Source organism: Centroberyx gerrardi, chromosome 3, assembly GCF_048128805.1.
Source record: "Centroberyx gerrardi isolate f3 chromosome 3, fCenGer3.hap1.cur.20231027, whole genome shotgun sequence".
In the NCBI taxonomy this organism is placed as follows: Eukaryota; Metazoa; Chordata; class Actinopteri; order Beryciformes; family Berycidae; genus Centroberyx; species Centroberyx gerrardi.
The window spans coordinates 22,334,572-22,351,832 of record NC_135999.1 but is presented as its reverse complement, the minus strand read 5'-3'; the positions used below and the strand labels follow the sequence as shown (position 1 = coordinate 22,351,832).

Below are 17,261 nucleotides of genomic sequence, written 5' to 3'. Positions count from 1 at the left end.
CAATTCCCTGGTTCTGCTTCTCGCTCCTGCATCTGCCGGCTTCGCAGCTGTCTGAGTGTCTGATTGACTATTCAGATGACCAGTCATTCACCACCACTGAGAAAGATGATGAGCTGTTCACTCACTTTTTTCTTTGTCCCCTTAAGCCCCTTTTCTTCTCCCAGAGGGGTAAACTCGCTCATGCTCTACTCTCGGTGGATATAGAAGCAATGAGTTTGTTGTAAGTAACATCGATAGTTGACAAACCAGCCTTTCATTTTCTGTCTTTATAGAAGAGAGGCTGTAATCTAGCTAACTCACCATGAGCCTGTAGCTCCAAGGGAAGGCAATTTGATTACATGTAACCCGAGGAGGATTTCCTCAAACCACTGTCAAGTGAATTGTGATGAGACCATCAGTGCTGTCTCATGTTGTTCTCGTGTTTCTTCTTTTGCTTTCAGTAGGATTATGCCATTATCTGCCTTTCCAGTTGCACCGGAAGCGTTTGCACTTTTTCCCAGAAAGCTTGAAGGGTTTACTCAGCGTCACAGACCTTTACGAGGCGGGTGAAATGAAAGCACAAAGCAGATGATTACCGGTATTGTGTGGAACTGTGTGTCACAAGTTGTTTTTTGCCAGCATTAGAATGTGTCATCAGCACTAATTTTGCACTGAAAATCCTACGTGTAGCATTATTAATCAGTGCAATAGCTAGTAATTTGGATGCTGTCATTGTGCACGATGAGATGTATAGCTTTGGAAACAGCATGCACACGTATGTTGAGTAGGTGTGGATTGGCAATTGTATTTGCTTTGTCCAATTATGAGTAATGTTAACCCTTAAAAAGTTGGAGAGAAAAAGGAATGGAGAATAACTCTCTCAGCCTTTTACGATTCTATATGATTCAATGGAACTACTTTCTCTCAAGATTTGAAATATTTTATGTACATAAATTTACCATCTGCATGCACTAATACATTTGCACATATTTGCATTCCTTTTCACACACATGCACACACACAAGCACACATGCATATACACACACAAACACACACACACACACACACATAAACTCTTCAGCCTGACAGTTGGTGTGCGTCATGCAGTGTTGATGCTCATTCACTGCCTCTATGAAAAAAGTCTGAGGCTGACTGTTGAGTGATGTAAGATTGATATGTAACTCCTCTGCTTTCTGCTCAGACAAACGAGTGGGTGTGTTGAGCTTTCAGAATCTCAGAAAAGATAGATGGGGTAGAGAGAGAGAGAGAAGTGTGAGAAAAATACAATGCTTTTCGTGTTTTGGATTTAAAGTAGTTGACATGGTGCACGTCCCAGTAATGGATGGAACAGGGCTTTGGCAGGTGCTTTGGTGATGTGTGACAGCCGTCCTGCGTGACGAGTTTCGGGACGACTACCTCGTTTTGCTCCGAGGGATGCAAATGCAAATTGTGCGCAGGGAAAAAAAAGAAAAATAAATAAATACTGACATTCCTGATTGTTTCTCTGCCTGCCTGTCTGTCTGTTTGTTTCTCTGTCTTGCTGTCCAAACCTGCCCCCCCCCCCCCGGCCCTCACCCCATCTGTCTGTCTCTCTCCATCCGTCTCTCTCCCTTGTGAGGCTCCCTGCGTCTGTCTCTGTCTCTCCCGTTTCTATCATCATCTCCCTCCGCCACCCAGGCTTTTTCCCTCTTAGTTTAGTGTGTCTGCGTTACGTGCCCATCTGCGTCATCCGTGAGGCATGCCTGAGTCTGAGGGTTAAAAATAAAAGATGAAAGGGGAACAGAAGGATGGAAGGAGATAGGAGAGGGGACTGGTGGCTAGAGAGGAGGGGAGGGGGGGGGGGGGGGCAGCGGGGGACGGAGGGGTGGGAACACAGAGAGAGAGATAGAGAGAGAGAGAGAGAGAGAGAGAGAGAGACTATAGGGTCCTGAGGGGTGATGGGAGATAGAGGAAAGTTGTCTGAGTTGGGAGGTGGTAACAAAAATAAACCAGAGGTACAGGGGATGTGCAGTGTGCGTGTGTGTGTATGTGTGTGTGTGTGTGTGTGTGTGTGTGTGTGTGTTGGGGAGAGGAGGGAGGGGGGAAATATGGTTCAAGTGGATATCATTTGGGAAATCTTCAGGTAAATAAAACAGGGAGGTAATTTTTGTCTTTTCTGTGGGGAAATGAAAATCAAATGAAGAGAGAGTGAGACAGAGAGACAGAGAGAGAGAGAGAGAGAGAGAGAGAGAGAGACACAGAGAGAGAGAGAGAGAGAGAGAGAGAGAGAGAGAGAGAGAACATTATGAAGTGGAAATGGCTCCTTTTCACAAGGAAAGCAAAGTGAAAAAGAAGCTTACACATGGAGTGTTGAAGTGTTAATAAGCCATACTAACAGGTCAACTCTCTCTCACACACACACACACACTCACACACACACACGCACACACACACACCTACACACACACACACACAGTGAGATGATATGAGAGGTGGTGAAACATACGCAGCTATTATTTGGAAGTGATGATGGGGAAAACGACGTCATTGCCTGAAATATGGTAATGTGAGGAAAGTGGCAAAAAAGTTTGGAGAAAAGAACAAAACAGAGAAGCAAAGTTCATCTAACAACAACAGCAACAACAAACAAGATTTTTTTGCATTATGGATGATTCCCAAACATCGATTTAGTCTTAAACTAAAAATCACCTTAGGACTAACAAAACGAACAAAAACCTCCAATCCAAAACTAAAGTCATAGTCTTTATTTACATACTAAAAGAGGAAAAAGGAAAAGAAACTCAAGCTTAACAATGGGGGGAGAGAGATAGAAAGAGAGAGAGAGAGAGACAGAGAAAGAGAGATAGAGAGAATTTTTCACTTTCATACTAAAAGAGGAAAATGGATAAGAAGCTCAAGTTGATAATGGGGGGGAGAGAGAGAGAGAGAGAGAGAGAGAGAGAGAGAGACAGAGCGAGAGAGAGAGAGAGAGAGAGAGAGAGAGAGAGAGAGAATTTTTCACTTTCATACTATAAGAGGAAAATGGATTAGAAGCTCAAGTTGATAATGGGGGGGAGAGAGAGAGAGAGAGTGAGAGAGAATTTTTCACTTTCATACTAAAAGAGGAAAATGGATAAGAAGCTCAAGTTGATAATGAAGGGGGAGAGAGAGAGAGAGAGAGAGAGGCAAAGAGAGAGGGGTAGAGACACTAAGGCAGAAAGAGGAGAGAGAGATTTGAAGAGGGGGAGAGAAAAGAGAGGAAGAGAGAAGGAAGGAGAGAGGAGAGAGAGAGAGAGAATGAGTATGAGAGACAGGGGGGGCATAGAGGAGAGAGAGAGAGACCCAGAGAGATTTGAAACAGAAAGATACATGATGAACTAAAATCCCATGTATATTAGCAGGTTTAGGTTTAGGTTTAGGTTTAGAGAGAGAGAGAGAGAGAGAGAGAGAGAGAGAGAGAGAGAGAGGTCCTTCCTTGCTGACCGGTGAGAAACCAGAAATCTATGATAAATTGCAAGAAGAGGAAGTAAGTGAGCGGAGGGAGGGATGGAGGGATGGAGGGGGAGGGAACGTGGACAGTATTGATTCTAACCTCTACAAACATACATGGGCTACTGTTATACAAGTCTGCTGACATCATAGAGGAAGAGACAAAGTGAACCTCAGCACCTGGTTGACATACAGCGTCAGAAATGATTTTCAGACACTTTGCAACGACATTATCCCACAAACACCATGCAAATTGTATCTTGTATTGTCTCTCAGTTCGAAGGATATCAATCATATTTTTGAAACCGGATGATCTGTGTGATCGAAACGTTGTTCTGTGCGTCTTAATAAATTGCATCTTTTTTTAGGAGCAGCAGTGTTGACGGACATCCTTCTTGTATTTTCATTTTTGATCATTTTTGATGTCCTGCACCTGGTAAAACTGGATTCTAATTTCTTTTTATTATCAATATTTTTGAGCCATACACAAAATCAAGATGCGTGACTGGGAACTGCCCTTTACCAATGATTTCAGGCTTATGATATAGACTGTGTTGACAATGTATTAGAAATTATATGGTATTTCTGGGCATGTGTACCCTTTGGTTATAAAACTAAAAAAAAAAAAAATCTATAATGGATGTACAATAGCCATTTAAGTAATTTCAGTGTAAACAGAAGAATCAGCCATTTAAACCATATAAATTGTCTTGTAATTTGAGTTTAAACTATTACACCTCCTGGATACAGTATTCAGATTGAACAAACTACATTGGAAATACATTGTACAAAAGTATCTCTTTTTGCACAAAATATGTGCATACACAGGCAGTGACTGCTGTGCAAAGTGGACTGGAGACAATTCTTAATGAACACAGGATGGATGGCAAGGATATAATAAAACATTTAAACTTATCAAAAACTACATTTCTTACTTTTCACTCGGCTGTCCTAATAGCAACATCTGGCAGGAGAGATTAAAGTTCAGTAAAAATAGCTATTTGTGAAGTCTACATTTTTTAGAAAGTGACAGCTACTATAAAATGATTGATAGCACTAATAATCACAAATATTGGTACTTTTAAAAGGATAGAACATAACTTAAATCCTTGGTTGATAAAAGAAAATGCAAAGGTAATGACTTTTTTTTTCTTCCTAAATGGATGTCTAGCATTTTTGGAAATGCACATAAGAGTTATCATATAACATAAGAGACTAATTACACGCCTCTTCAGTTACCCTTGTGCTGCCGAGTGTGTGCCAGTGGCGGCGCACGGTGTTGGGAGCAGTCGGCGGTATATGGTTGAGCGGAAGTGGTGACGCTAAGGACAGAACAAATGAAAAACGCTGGCAAGAAGGGAGGGAGTATTGGAAGAAAAGGAGAAAAAGCGATGCAGGAGAGGGGAAGTGAGCAAGACAGAGGATGGCACAAACGTCTTTGTCATTGTGATAATTAGACAGACACTCAAAGATGCTGCCTATGTGTATGTGTGTGTACACATAGGCAGAGAGAGAGCACCAGTGAGCAATGTGTTAGATAGTTTCGTATACAACAACGAGTGGATGAGTGACCTTGCAACATTTGTATGCTTTTTCGTGTCCCTTTATTTCTCTGATGTGTGAGTGTCTCTGCATCCTCTGTTCCCTGTGTCTGTGTCCTTTGTGGGCGCTCAGTCTTTTGTTTCATCCACATCTCAGTCTACTTGTGTGTCTATCCATCAGGGTCTGTGCACATCTTCCCTCTCTCTATCCATATATCTGTTGGTAGAATATAATCTCATGCCCCTTCGTTATCTGGCCCCCATGGGATGCGACTATACTACTACTTCACTTGCTCTTTTCATGAAGTACTAATGAGGTGAATCCTGGAAAAAAGGCATTATCCCTTATTGATTTCCTTTGTTAAATCTATACCAACCGCAAAGAGAGGAGATGTCGATAAAGAGAAGCAGACGAGTTAGAGAGGGATTTTTAAGATTTGGGACAATTGAGATGCGGATTGTGCAAAAGGCGCTGCAACTCAACAACAGGAAGATGTCCCTAATATTTTGTACGTTAAGTGTATATATCCGTGCTTGACTCTTTGACACATCGACACAGATCCCAGAACAGAGGGACACTAGATGTGTGCTGTTACCTTGGCAACAGACACACCTCTACAACACCGACCCCGCACCACTGCCACCCTAACCGGCATCAACCCCCTAACGGCTGCCAGTGGGACAGTGTTGACGTCACGCAGGACTACACCTCACCTCAGGCAATTAATCCAGGAGGTTAATTTGGACCAACTGATCGGAATTGCAATTCGGTTACTCCAGGGCAGAGAGAAAGATAACAAGTGAGCAAGATAACAACATGCTGTGCTGGCAGGTGAAGTGACGCAGCTACTCAGTCGGAATCAAGGCCAAGCAGAGAGTGAATGGAGCGCTATACAGCTGGACACGGACAGAGGGGCAGCTGAAGACAGACAGGCAGATGGACAGAGAGACAGAGAGACAGAGAGACAGACAGACAGGCAGGCAGGCAGGCAGTCAGACCTGCTGGAGTGGGCACACGCTGGGGAAGCCTCAGTTTGTGTTTCTGTGTGGGGATTACACAAACACAAAGTAGACATATCATTCATCACTCTCATTCAGAAGAAGGTGCCTACACAATACCGCAAACCTGCTGTGTGGGTGACTAGCACAACATTAATTGACTGACACTTCATGGTGGCATTTATGCAAAGTTGTGCCTCAGTCACACGTGTGCGTGCAAACACACACACACACACACACACATACGTGGACAAACACATGTGCGTACACACACACACACATTCTCATACAGCTGGCGGTGTGGGTGTGAGTGAAGGGGAAGCCTGTGTGGTGTTTATCCCGCTTGGACAGTGGGCACTGAAGCTTGTGAGCATCCAGAAGTCCAGATAAGGATGAAGGAGGAGGTGTGAGGTAACAACAACACACACCATGTAATGGATCCCCTTCGCTTACTCATTTGTTTATCATGCCTGTGGCCCAGTTGCTCTGTCCACAAGCATGCATGCATGCTGTGTGTATATGAACTGTGTGTGTGTGTGTGTGTGTGTGTGTGTGTGTGTGTGTTGTATGCATGCGTTTGTGTATGCATCCGTGTATACCCCCTTATTTCTGTTCATGACTAGAGTAAATGAGGCAACGGACAATCACAATCACTCAGTTTATCTACCTGCCTATACCTGTCTGTCTACTCTTTCCTCTGTCTGACCGGCCATCGACATTTATTTTCAATGTTAGACACACAAAAGAGCCAAGACAAGTGCCCTCCAGACGTGCGAAAACACTCCATGTAACACTTTAAAAGGGATTCTTATGAAGTGTGTCCTCTAAAACGAATCGCATCATTGATCTGCCACTTTCACCTGCTGTAGCAGTGTTTCCACAGTCTATGGAGCAGTTTGGAGCCTCTCTAGTGCTACTGTCAAGTCTGTTCTATTTATTATTGTTGCTTGACTGTTGATTGCACAATCTTACACTAACAATAACGTGTGCTTGAGCCTTTATAAACTATGCGGCTTTAGACTCAGGAACTGTGTCCATGCTCCATAAGTCCCAGAACTTATTCCATGCATTTCCATCCAATTCAGTATACCTCATTGCACTGCTGGGCTTTCATCTGTGGGTGCAACTTACTGCATGTGACCTTGCATCGTTGCGCATAGAGATAGAGGGTTTTTTGTATTAATGAAGAATGATACTGAGTAACATTGTCAGTGTTTAGGCTATTTAACTCTGAAAGTATTAGAATCACCACTGCCAGTGTTTATATAAGTCAAATCAACACTTATTAACAATTAGCACAGATTTGTTGTGTATGCATAGTCCACTGACAGTCCTACACTGTCCTCTTGCACTGATATGAGCGCCTACGTGTGTCAGTTTGTCCTGTGTTACTGTGTCAGCTGTTTATATGTGTCTACTCAAGATAAATTCCTTCGCATTTATCGTGATTCTGATAAGAAAAAAATAAAAAATCACAGGATTTTACACTCCTCTGTCTACTGTATCATTGTCTGCATCTGTGAATGCCCCTTGGCTGGCTGAATGAATGGATGGAGTGAAGTGACAAGCTGCTAGCTTGCTATCTTGCAATTGGTAGTCAAACACAAGCGCTGACAGCTTGAGGCACAGACAAACAGAAAAACAGACTTGAAGTGGCATGCATAGCTCACGCATCTGTTGTGTTTTACTGTCTCCCTGCTTTAGCTAGTTGGTCTGTCCTTCTCCCTATTGCCTGGACTAAATGAACAACTATCTGAACTACAAAAATTCAATAAAAAAAGAATTACATTTCACTTTGTCCCAGACTTTATTTAAAGTTATCCCAATCTTATCCAACATTAATTTGCCACCTTGTCTTGTTTAGCCAATTAAACACAAACTCATCCATATCTCCATCATCAAAAGGAATGTGTCAATACCTATTACTGCGCATACAAAATGAGTGGAGAATGTCATAATCAACAAGCCTCCATAAAATTTAGACTGCTAATCAATCACGGTTGTACTGAATGACTTTCTCTTTGGCACCGAATCGTGTCTTGTAGCTGAATCATAATTCGGGGGCTTCCTACTTTCTTTTTTTTTGTTTTTCACCTAGTCCTATCACTCGCTTCCTCACTCTCTAAGACAGCCCATCTATCCTTTTTTTTTTCTTCTCTTTATCTGTGTAGTTGAACCGCGCCGGAAACAGACCATAGCGGTCTCTGTGAAAGCCAGCCAGGAAACTAGCTGTGCGCTCTTCTCCTACCCGTCCTCCACTCCTCCACAAAGCCCAGTCATCATTACCGGGAACCGTGCCGTGGTTTGCTCCCCCTCCCTTCTCTGTTTCTCCCTCCCTGAGTTCATTCTCTAGCCCTCCCTCCTCTTGTTCCTATTTGCGTCGAAAAAGTCTCCTCCTCTCTCGGTGTCGGAGCGCACGTCTCCAACGCGCCTTTACGCGCATACAAGCTGTCCAAGAGAATCCCCTACGGGCGGCCCCTCCCCTTTCCGTTTCTTGCCGCCCTCGCTCAGTCTTGACCCCGGATCGGTGACGTAGGAGATTCCACGGTTGCCCACTGCCGTAGGCAGCAACGGATTGCTCCAGTATATATGGGACACTGGGAGCCATCAACCGGCACTCTCTCAGTCGCTCCGACTCGGGAACCAGAGCATCAGCGGAGATAGCAGGCTTTACTTCGCCCTCTCAGGCTAACTCGCTTTGGGCTTTGGTTCAGGATGGACACCTCTACGACTACTCGGAGCCGACGATGCTCCATCATGCGCAACTGCAAAAGTAAGTTTCTTTTTGACTTCTCTGTGGTTTACCCATGGATAACATAGACATATAGGACGATGCAGCCTTTCATCACAATTTGTGCAACAACTTCTGAGTTATTGAAAAGAAGCTTTCAGAGATGCTTTGATATGAAGTTAAAATCCTACAGATGCAAAATTGAGATGAGACTAAGCTTCGGAAGTTCTATAAGGCTATAACTGGATATGATTTCTAATTGTAAAATTGCACACGCAGCGTGTCAAGTGTAGTATCAGGAACTTTTTGGTTACTTTTAATTGCTCTAAAATGATTTGCCATGTTTTGATTGTTTGACAAATTCTGTGATCATGCTGTGCGTAATAGTTGGTGCAAATTAAGGCTTTTGAAGTTTTGAAATTAAATGCATATGCACAAACTTCGCCTTATTCAGAAGCTTGTAAGCCTGCCTGCTATAATTATTGTTCCAAGATCTTGCGGATGTAATTCTAGCAAAATATTTGTGCATAAACCCAGTAAACAAACATAGCAAACGATGCACAATAGCCCGTCACTATTTCAAAACATTATATGCATTCTCTGCAACAAAGCCCAAAAATAACCGTTTTAACATGAACCATGGACAGCGCCTTTTGGCTACTCGGTCTCCCCGCTTTGAGTCTCACCTCTCCCTGTTTCTCTTCTCTCTACCAGGCGGTCTCTCCCTCTGGCTGGTGGTGTGGCTGGTCCTCGGTAAGCCCAGTCCGGCTTCGGCGTGCCCGCACCTGTGCGTGTGCTACCCGACGCCAATGACTGTGAGCTGCCAGGCGCAGAACTTCACCGCCGTCCCGGTTGGAGTGCCCTATGAGTCGCAGCGCGTGTTCCTGCAGAACAACCGGATCATGGAGCTCAGAGTTGGCTCTTTTGGCTTCGGAACTCAGGTAAGAGCGAGAAAACAGCATATAGTATATTCATGTAGGAATTTGTGGTTGCAAGTAGTCTGCATATGGATGTAGGATGCCTAAAGGGAAGGAGATAGGGACAATTTTTCTAATCAGAAATCTTTTAATCAGAAGAGAAAAGTAAATTTCATGCCTTGCTCTTTACTGATGCAAGTGTAGCAATTTAATTAACATTTCCCACATTTTATGGCTGTGTAATATTCACATAGAAGAGTAATCATCACATTCCATTGATGTGTTCTCTTGTACTGCCAGGTTCTGTGGCTGTTTGCCAACAACATCACGTGGATCGAGGCAGGGGCCTTCAGTGAGCTGAGGGACTTGGAGGAGTTGGACCTGGGGGATAACCCTAGCCTCCACAGGCTGGAGGGGGGAGCCTTTCGCGGCCTAGAGAAGCTCCAGAGCCTCCACATGCACCGCTGCAAGCTCACTGCCCTGCCCCATGACATCTTCCACAAACTCTACAGCCTGCAGTTCCTCTACCTGCAGGTAGGGGCGCCAGAGAGATAGGGACACACACATGCATGCAGATACGCTGATACACATTAATATACAAAGGGAGAAAGCCAGTCATTCCATTCATTTAGCTAGTGAGCCACACACACACACACACACACACACACACACACACACACATAGCATCATTGACCTTATATCCAGTTATCAATATGACAGAAGCCATTGTGCCCATTCTTCTTACCACCAGTATTGTGATTCTAATGTTAAACCATTTCCCTCTTCAGGAGAACCATCTCCACTTCCTGCAGGATGACATCTTTTCTGACCTCATCAACCTGAGCCAGCTCTTCCTGCATGGCAACCGTATCCGCACCCTCTCAGAGAACGTGTTCCGTGGCCTGGTCAACCTTGACCGCCTCCTTCTCCATGAGAACCGCATCAGGCAGGTCAACCGCCGCGCCTTCCGCGACCTCGGCCGGCTGACCATGCTCTTCCTCTTCAACAACTCCTTGGCCGAGCTGCCCAGCCAGACCCTGAGGGACACCCAGGGCATCCAGTTCCTCCGCCTCAACGGCAACCCCTGGTCCTGTGGCTGTGAGGCCCGCTCCCTGTGGGAATGGTTCCGCGAGGCCCGCGTCTCTTCCTCTGATGTGATGTGTGCCTCCCCTTCCACCCGCCGTGGCCAGGACCTGCGGTTCCTCCGCGAGATGGACTTCGCTCTCTGCCCCCTGCCCGACCCCGGCTCCATCGCTGGCTCCACCACCACCACCTTCAGCACCAAGACCCGCTGGTGGTTCTCCAAGAACAAGCCCCAGTCCTCCACCAAGGGCATCTTTGAGAAATCCTCGGAGACAGTCAAGGCTGGTTTGTATGGAAAGGGCCCGTCCACCTCCACATCGGTCGTCAAGTATGAGCTGGGTGAGGAAGAGCTGGCGCTGCCCAAACTCGACCCCGAAGAGTACTGGGCAAACTACGGCAACGAAGATTCAGGTGTCACTGTGCGCTGCTTCGAGCTCGAATGCCCGCCTGACTTCGACCTCCCTCCATCTGCCTCCTCTCCCTCATCCTCCTCTCCCTCTCTCCTCTCGCTCCTGGTCCTCTCCGTTTTCACCCTCTTCCTCAACCTCCACCTGCTATTTGGCTGAATCAGACTCTTAGTCCTACACCCGTTCCCTCCCAGCCTGTTTTAAAGGCTGCGAGGATCCCTGTTAGACACTCTACACCCCCTTTGCCCGCTCTGCTGAGCTGCTTTATCTAAACCAATACTCAAAGCACAGCAAGGGAGATAGGGGGACGGTTAGATTCTGTATCTACCACCTACAGGGCTTAACATTTTCAGGGCTGCTAAGAGTTCTTCAGCCAAGGCTATGTATCTACACTATTCTACAGGTAGGGCTTTCTGCGCCTTACCTGTATGATGTCATATCATGGTCACCCATGATCCCCTGTAATCAGGGTTACGAGGGCTGAGTCCATCATTAATGTCAGTGCTATTTGATAACAATGTTGTCACCTCAACTTACTTAGAACTAGTGCTGTTAGTACAACATCTAATTAACTGGCTGCTACGAATACAGCAATCACTGTTATAATCAGTGCACAGTAATGACAATACTATAACTACTTCAAGTGTCATGTAAATAGGTTTGAGAATGTATTGTGTGAATGTTCGAACTGATTTCAATATCTGTGGTCCAGCATAATCATCATGTCATTCGACTACTATCCAGAAAAACTGTGAGGGCTTGTGTTTCTACAGGACAGAGAACAATGCACGGCGAGGTTACGACAGGCAAGCAATCAGAGAGAAAGAGAGGAAAATATACTGTGAAGCAGAGAGAGAGGAACACAGGAGAAAGAAGTGCAGGGAGATCCAAAAGGGAACGGGTGGGCAGAGATGTTAAAAATAAAGGTAGGAGCTCAGAGACAGGAAATTAAGATGGAGAGATGAAGAAAACATCAGGATGACTGACAAGGGAGACGAGAGCAATGGGAGGGAATGTTGTTGAGATCTGAAAGAGGCAGGGACGGAAAGAGAGGTATACTGTAGAGAGAGAGGCGGAGAGAGAGCGAGGGGGTGAGAGAGACAGTGAGAGAGAGAGAGATAGACAGAGAGCGAGGACAGCGCAGCAGCAATAAGAAAAGAATGCAAGAGAAGCAGGAAAGGGCAAGAGCAGAGCGAGACTAGGAGGGACAGTGCTGGCCGTAGAAGCAGCAACTTGCAGGAGAAAAGCTATAAATCCATTCATTAATATTTGTTTGTTTACCTGTTTATATTACAAATCCATCGTTCCACCAGTTCCTGTAAATATGATGTTGTCGTGGCAGCCGCAGGGAAAGAATGCTTCCTGTCGGGCAGCCAGAAGTTTGGCTTTGGATGTCTTTGTTTGACATAATGTGTAAAGATTGTTTGACCAGATACAGATGAACATCTTGATAAAAAAAACGATTCTGAATAACATTGTCATACTTTTCTTTGGGGCAATAATTAGAGAATGCACATATGTCGAACCTCACAGGAGTGTAAAAGGCAAAGAGCCAATCTGGGGAAATGATTTAAAAAAACAAACAATTAAAAAGCCTTGTTTTCTTTTCAACCATCCATCAAAAATCTAAAACTTAACAGATTGCCTCTGTGTGACTAAAACATGACTAAATGTGACTAAAGTGGACTAAAGGACTGACTAAATGGGCTTGATGTCACTGCCAGGACAGGACAGAAAGGCTCTGGCTGTGATGGGCATCTGTCTGTGCGTGGACAAATGAGGGTGAATGGATTGGCAATCTGGCAACACCGCAACAGGCAAATGCGTCAGCGAGCTTGTCACTGAGCTGACTGGTTGACTGCTGATGCCTGCTTGACTGACTGTCTGGCTGACTAACAGGCTGACATGCAAAAAGGAATTGGCTGATCTGTAAATGCACTAAGAGAGCAATGAGAGTCTGATGGCTGAGAAAAGACAGAGAGAGCGAGAGAGACAGAGTGATAGACAAATTGCGACTGACAGATGGACAGCCAGTCAAATTGATGGACAGACGGCGACCTAAAATCTTAAAACTGACAGAGGACTGGGCTAAAAATGTCAAACCGACAGACAGACTGAGAATTACTAGACCAGAAAATCAGATCGAGGAGAAACGTAAAATTGTAGTGGGTGGGCAGCGGAAGTAGTGTGAAAAAAGGAGAAGGCAGAGGTGACCAAATACAGGCATCCTGTCATTCTCCTTCAGCGGTTTATAATCCCTCCCTCTCTCCGTTTTCTTTCGGCCCCTCCCCTCTTTTTTTCCTTCCAATTCTCCCCACTCCCTTCCTCCCTTCCACTCCATCCAAGTTTCCACATTGCCTTGTAGGAAGCAAGATACTGTAGGCGTGATGACGTGTATGCCTTCTCTCTCCTACCTTTCTTTTTTTCTTTTCGTTTTTTTTTTTTCCTTTCTGAACACCTTTTTCCTGAAGCTGTCTCCATCTCTCCTGGGCAGAGAGAACAGGAGAGGAGAGGGTCTCTATAAGAGAACGCTGCAATGGAGGTGAAGAGAGCAAGGCCAAGATCTAGCAGTAGGAGTGAGAGAGTAGGAGGTAAAATTAGTGAGGTGCGCACACACCCACAAGCACACACGCACACACACACACACACACACACACACACACACACACACACACACCTACTCACAAAGCCAGGAGATCAAGCCTTGCTTCAAACAGAAACGTCCTTACAATCTCTATCCAGTTTGAGTTACGGAATATCATGGCGACTTTGTCAATGTTATTCTGTTGAAAAAATAATGTTTGTGACTATGATGATTGGTAATATGAAAGATTCTGGTAAATATGCTGTTAACCTGCTGTTTGATATGTCAGCGAGTCGTATGGGTGAGGTCAAACTGAGCCTCGGTGCTCTTCAGTGACCATGACAGCGAGGTCACTGTCAGATGACCAAAGCGCCAGCAATGCCATTTTGCCCATGTGCTTGTTCACTCTGTCAATGTGATGTTTTATGTGTGTGTGCATTTTTGTGTGTGCCTGAGAATGAAAGACTAATTCTCTATGAAATTTACAGAATGACTTGTCTTATTTTTATTGTAAAGTAAAATGTTATTGAAAGAAAGATTAAATACATATTTGTTTTACCAAAATGAATATTTGCGTGGGTGTATCATTCTATGCCTTGGCTATTGTTCAGTATAATATTAACAAACACCCAGAGGGAACAGCATGCGAACACACACACACACACACACACACACACACACACACGCTTGCCATTGTGTAAGTCCTCTAGGCAATCACCCAGTTATCTCAACCATGTAACTATGCAACTAAGACAGATAGAGAACAGGATGCCTTCAGATGGAAACGCAGCGCTAGCACTATACACTTACTTACTATTATTCTGCATTGATGCATTGCAGGATATTGGCCTCATGCAATGCTTGAGGACATGAAGAGTTTTATTCCTAAATGACAAATCCATCATTTGAAAAAAGTGATACCTACTCTTGCAAAATGGCTAATTGCACATAATTAGAATGAATAAAAATGAACAAGAATATAATTATTAGAATGAATTTGTGAAAAACACAGTGAAGTGGAGCAGCATCACAGGATCATTATTGTAAAAAAAAAAAAAAAGGTCTAAATACACTAATGCAGACTCGGGGAGGGAAAAACACACAATTTATTTACAATTCATAATAAGTTGTTCAGACACATGAAATTACCATTAAATAATAAAAGTGCCAACTATTCTGACAAAATGATTGCTACTCTTGGAAAATGAGACAAAGCTTTAATGTTAAAAAACAACTCGCTTTGGCCACAACTTCTTTCGTCAAGGTTAAAGAGTTGCTGGCAATCGCGTTAATGCTTTGTCTGCTCTCCAGCAGTAGATTTAATTATTTCATTACTTTGGTTTGCTTTGATTCGAACAGCTTGAAGGAGCTGTGAGGTTCTGAAAGGTTGTGGGTTTTTCTTTGTGCCTTTTTTAAAATCACAATGAAATGAAAACATACTTTTTCACCTTGTTAGCTTAGTCATAACAGACAACTATTTAACAATACAATAAATATCCCCCCCCCCCCCCGGAAGTACAGTGTATCTTTAGTTGTGACCTCATGCTCTACCAGTGGGCGTACGTAAAAATTCCATTCCATTTGAATGATCCCTCCCCGTGTTGTATCCCGCCCCAATATCCTGTTTCAACAAGTTATATATCAAATTAAGGAAGCAAGATGCTCCCAAAATACTGTTTCATTGTGACTTTAAATGATTACTGATATGTAAGTAAAGTTAATTTCTCAGAGGCATTTGAGTTCTTTGCTAGCATGGGACCTTTGTCGACCAAACACTGTCATTTTAGTTTGATATGGAATGCATGAATCTATATCTATATTTTTCTATGAATATGAGTGAGTGAATTTCAAGTATGATTTTGTTTTTCTTTTTTTTGTTTCGGTAGTTGAATGTATAGTTTTGAAATGAAACAATAAATGAAACAGGATGACAGACCAGCCTGATAGTTTTCTTGGCTTGAAGAATTTTTTACACACTTATCCATCTGTCTGTGCTAGAATGGCCTTCATTCTGTGCAAACAGACAACAAAACATGCATAGAAAACAGCTAACATCGATAACAAAGCATACATTGCAAGCATGCATGCACACACATACACACAAACACGGATGTGCGCACATACACTCACTAGCACACTAACACATGCACTCACATACACACGCTCACACACACACATACACACACACACACACACACACACACACATACACACATACAGATCACACTGGTGGCATGGAACTTATTCAGTGGAATCACAGCTTGTCATGCCTATATTAGGAGGAAACAAACACATCAGACAGCTTACGTTTCACATCCCCATTGGTCTCCAGGCTTGTGAGCCAAAAGATTCCATGACGCACCCACTTCGTAGAGTACATAACAATTGTGTGGGTTTGATTGGACAGTGTCCACGTCACTCAACAATCAGACACAATCGGAGTCACTGGGATGAGCTGTGAGGGGGGAGGAGGGACATGAATCTGTTTGTGGAAGCTATGTTGAATAGATGAATATTAACCACTCTCGATTTATTCATGAGACAGAGAGAGAGAGAGACCTAGATGGGGAGGAGGGTGGGGTCTGAGCAGTTTTTTGTTAATGCGTCAAGGCACTCACACCTTCGTCGGAGACAACACACTATTTGCACACAATGAGTGACACAAAGCACCTGCCAGGCCCCCCATCCCTCTCCCACACTCACATGTTATGCACACACACAAACACGCACGCACACACACACACACACACACACACACACACACACATAACACGCAAACCATTTCTTTCATTATTTCATAAATGAACATTTCCGGTTTTCATTGCAATCTAACATGTCTTTCACTTGTTATTACGAGGTCTCTCCATTTCAATCTTGTTCTCGCACATATCCTGTCTCTAAAGCGCTGCTGACGTCATCTGCTCCGCTCTTCCCCTCACTCCCTCTCATCTCTACACTTTCTCTGGTCCTTGTTCTCTCTAAAGCATGGCCTTCAACAAGAGCAGGCAAGCTCTTCTGATTCATGGATTTCTTCTCACTCATTCATTGACTTAACTAGAGATGTGCCATTCTACCTTCCCATTTGTCTGTGTGTCTGCGTGTCTATTGGTCAGTGATTATGACTAATATCTTCCTGGCTATGCTCTGTTTCTGACTACTTTGTGGCTGTTTTAATTATTTGTTATTATTCTGTTGTCATTTACTTAATAAATATCACAGACCCTGTGTGGCTTCATCCGTCCCAGTTTGTTTTTATTTTGCTTTGTTGTCCCTCTGCCCAGCCAGCAGGAATCTAATTATTTTCCAAATCAAAGAAATCAGAACAGAAGTGGGTCACTTATTTGTAGCTGCAAAGCAGCCTTGTGGTTGGTCTAATGTAGGTGTTACACATGCATGGAGGCAAGGTTCAATTATATGATTATGCAGTAGACATACACATCCTCAGATGAATTCATACACACACCAGGACAAACATGCACATGCCCCAATCACACACATGCATACATATACACATGCATGCGCCCATGCCACAAAGCACACGAAAACACACAC

General features: G+C 44.0%; 1 protein-coding gene across 1 annotated transcript; it reads left to right on the top strand.

Annotated features, from left to right (window-relative positions):
* Positions 1–8,639: 8,639 nt before the first annotated feature.
* Positions 8,640–14,277, top strand: rtn4rl2a (reticulon 4 receptor-like 2 a). The gene is made up of 4 exons (XM_071916307.2): positions 8,640–8,760; positions 9,433–9,659; positions 9,936–10,169; positions 10,424–14,277. Exons 1-4 carry the CDS (start codon positions 8,703–8,705, stop codon positions 11,282–11,284), a joined length of 1,380 nt encoding a protein of 459 aa, XP_071772408.1. The 5' UTR covers positions 8,640–8,702; the 3' UTR covers positions 11,285–14,277.
* The last annotated feature ends 2,984 nt before the right edge of the window (positions 14,278–17,261 follow it).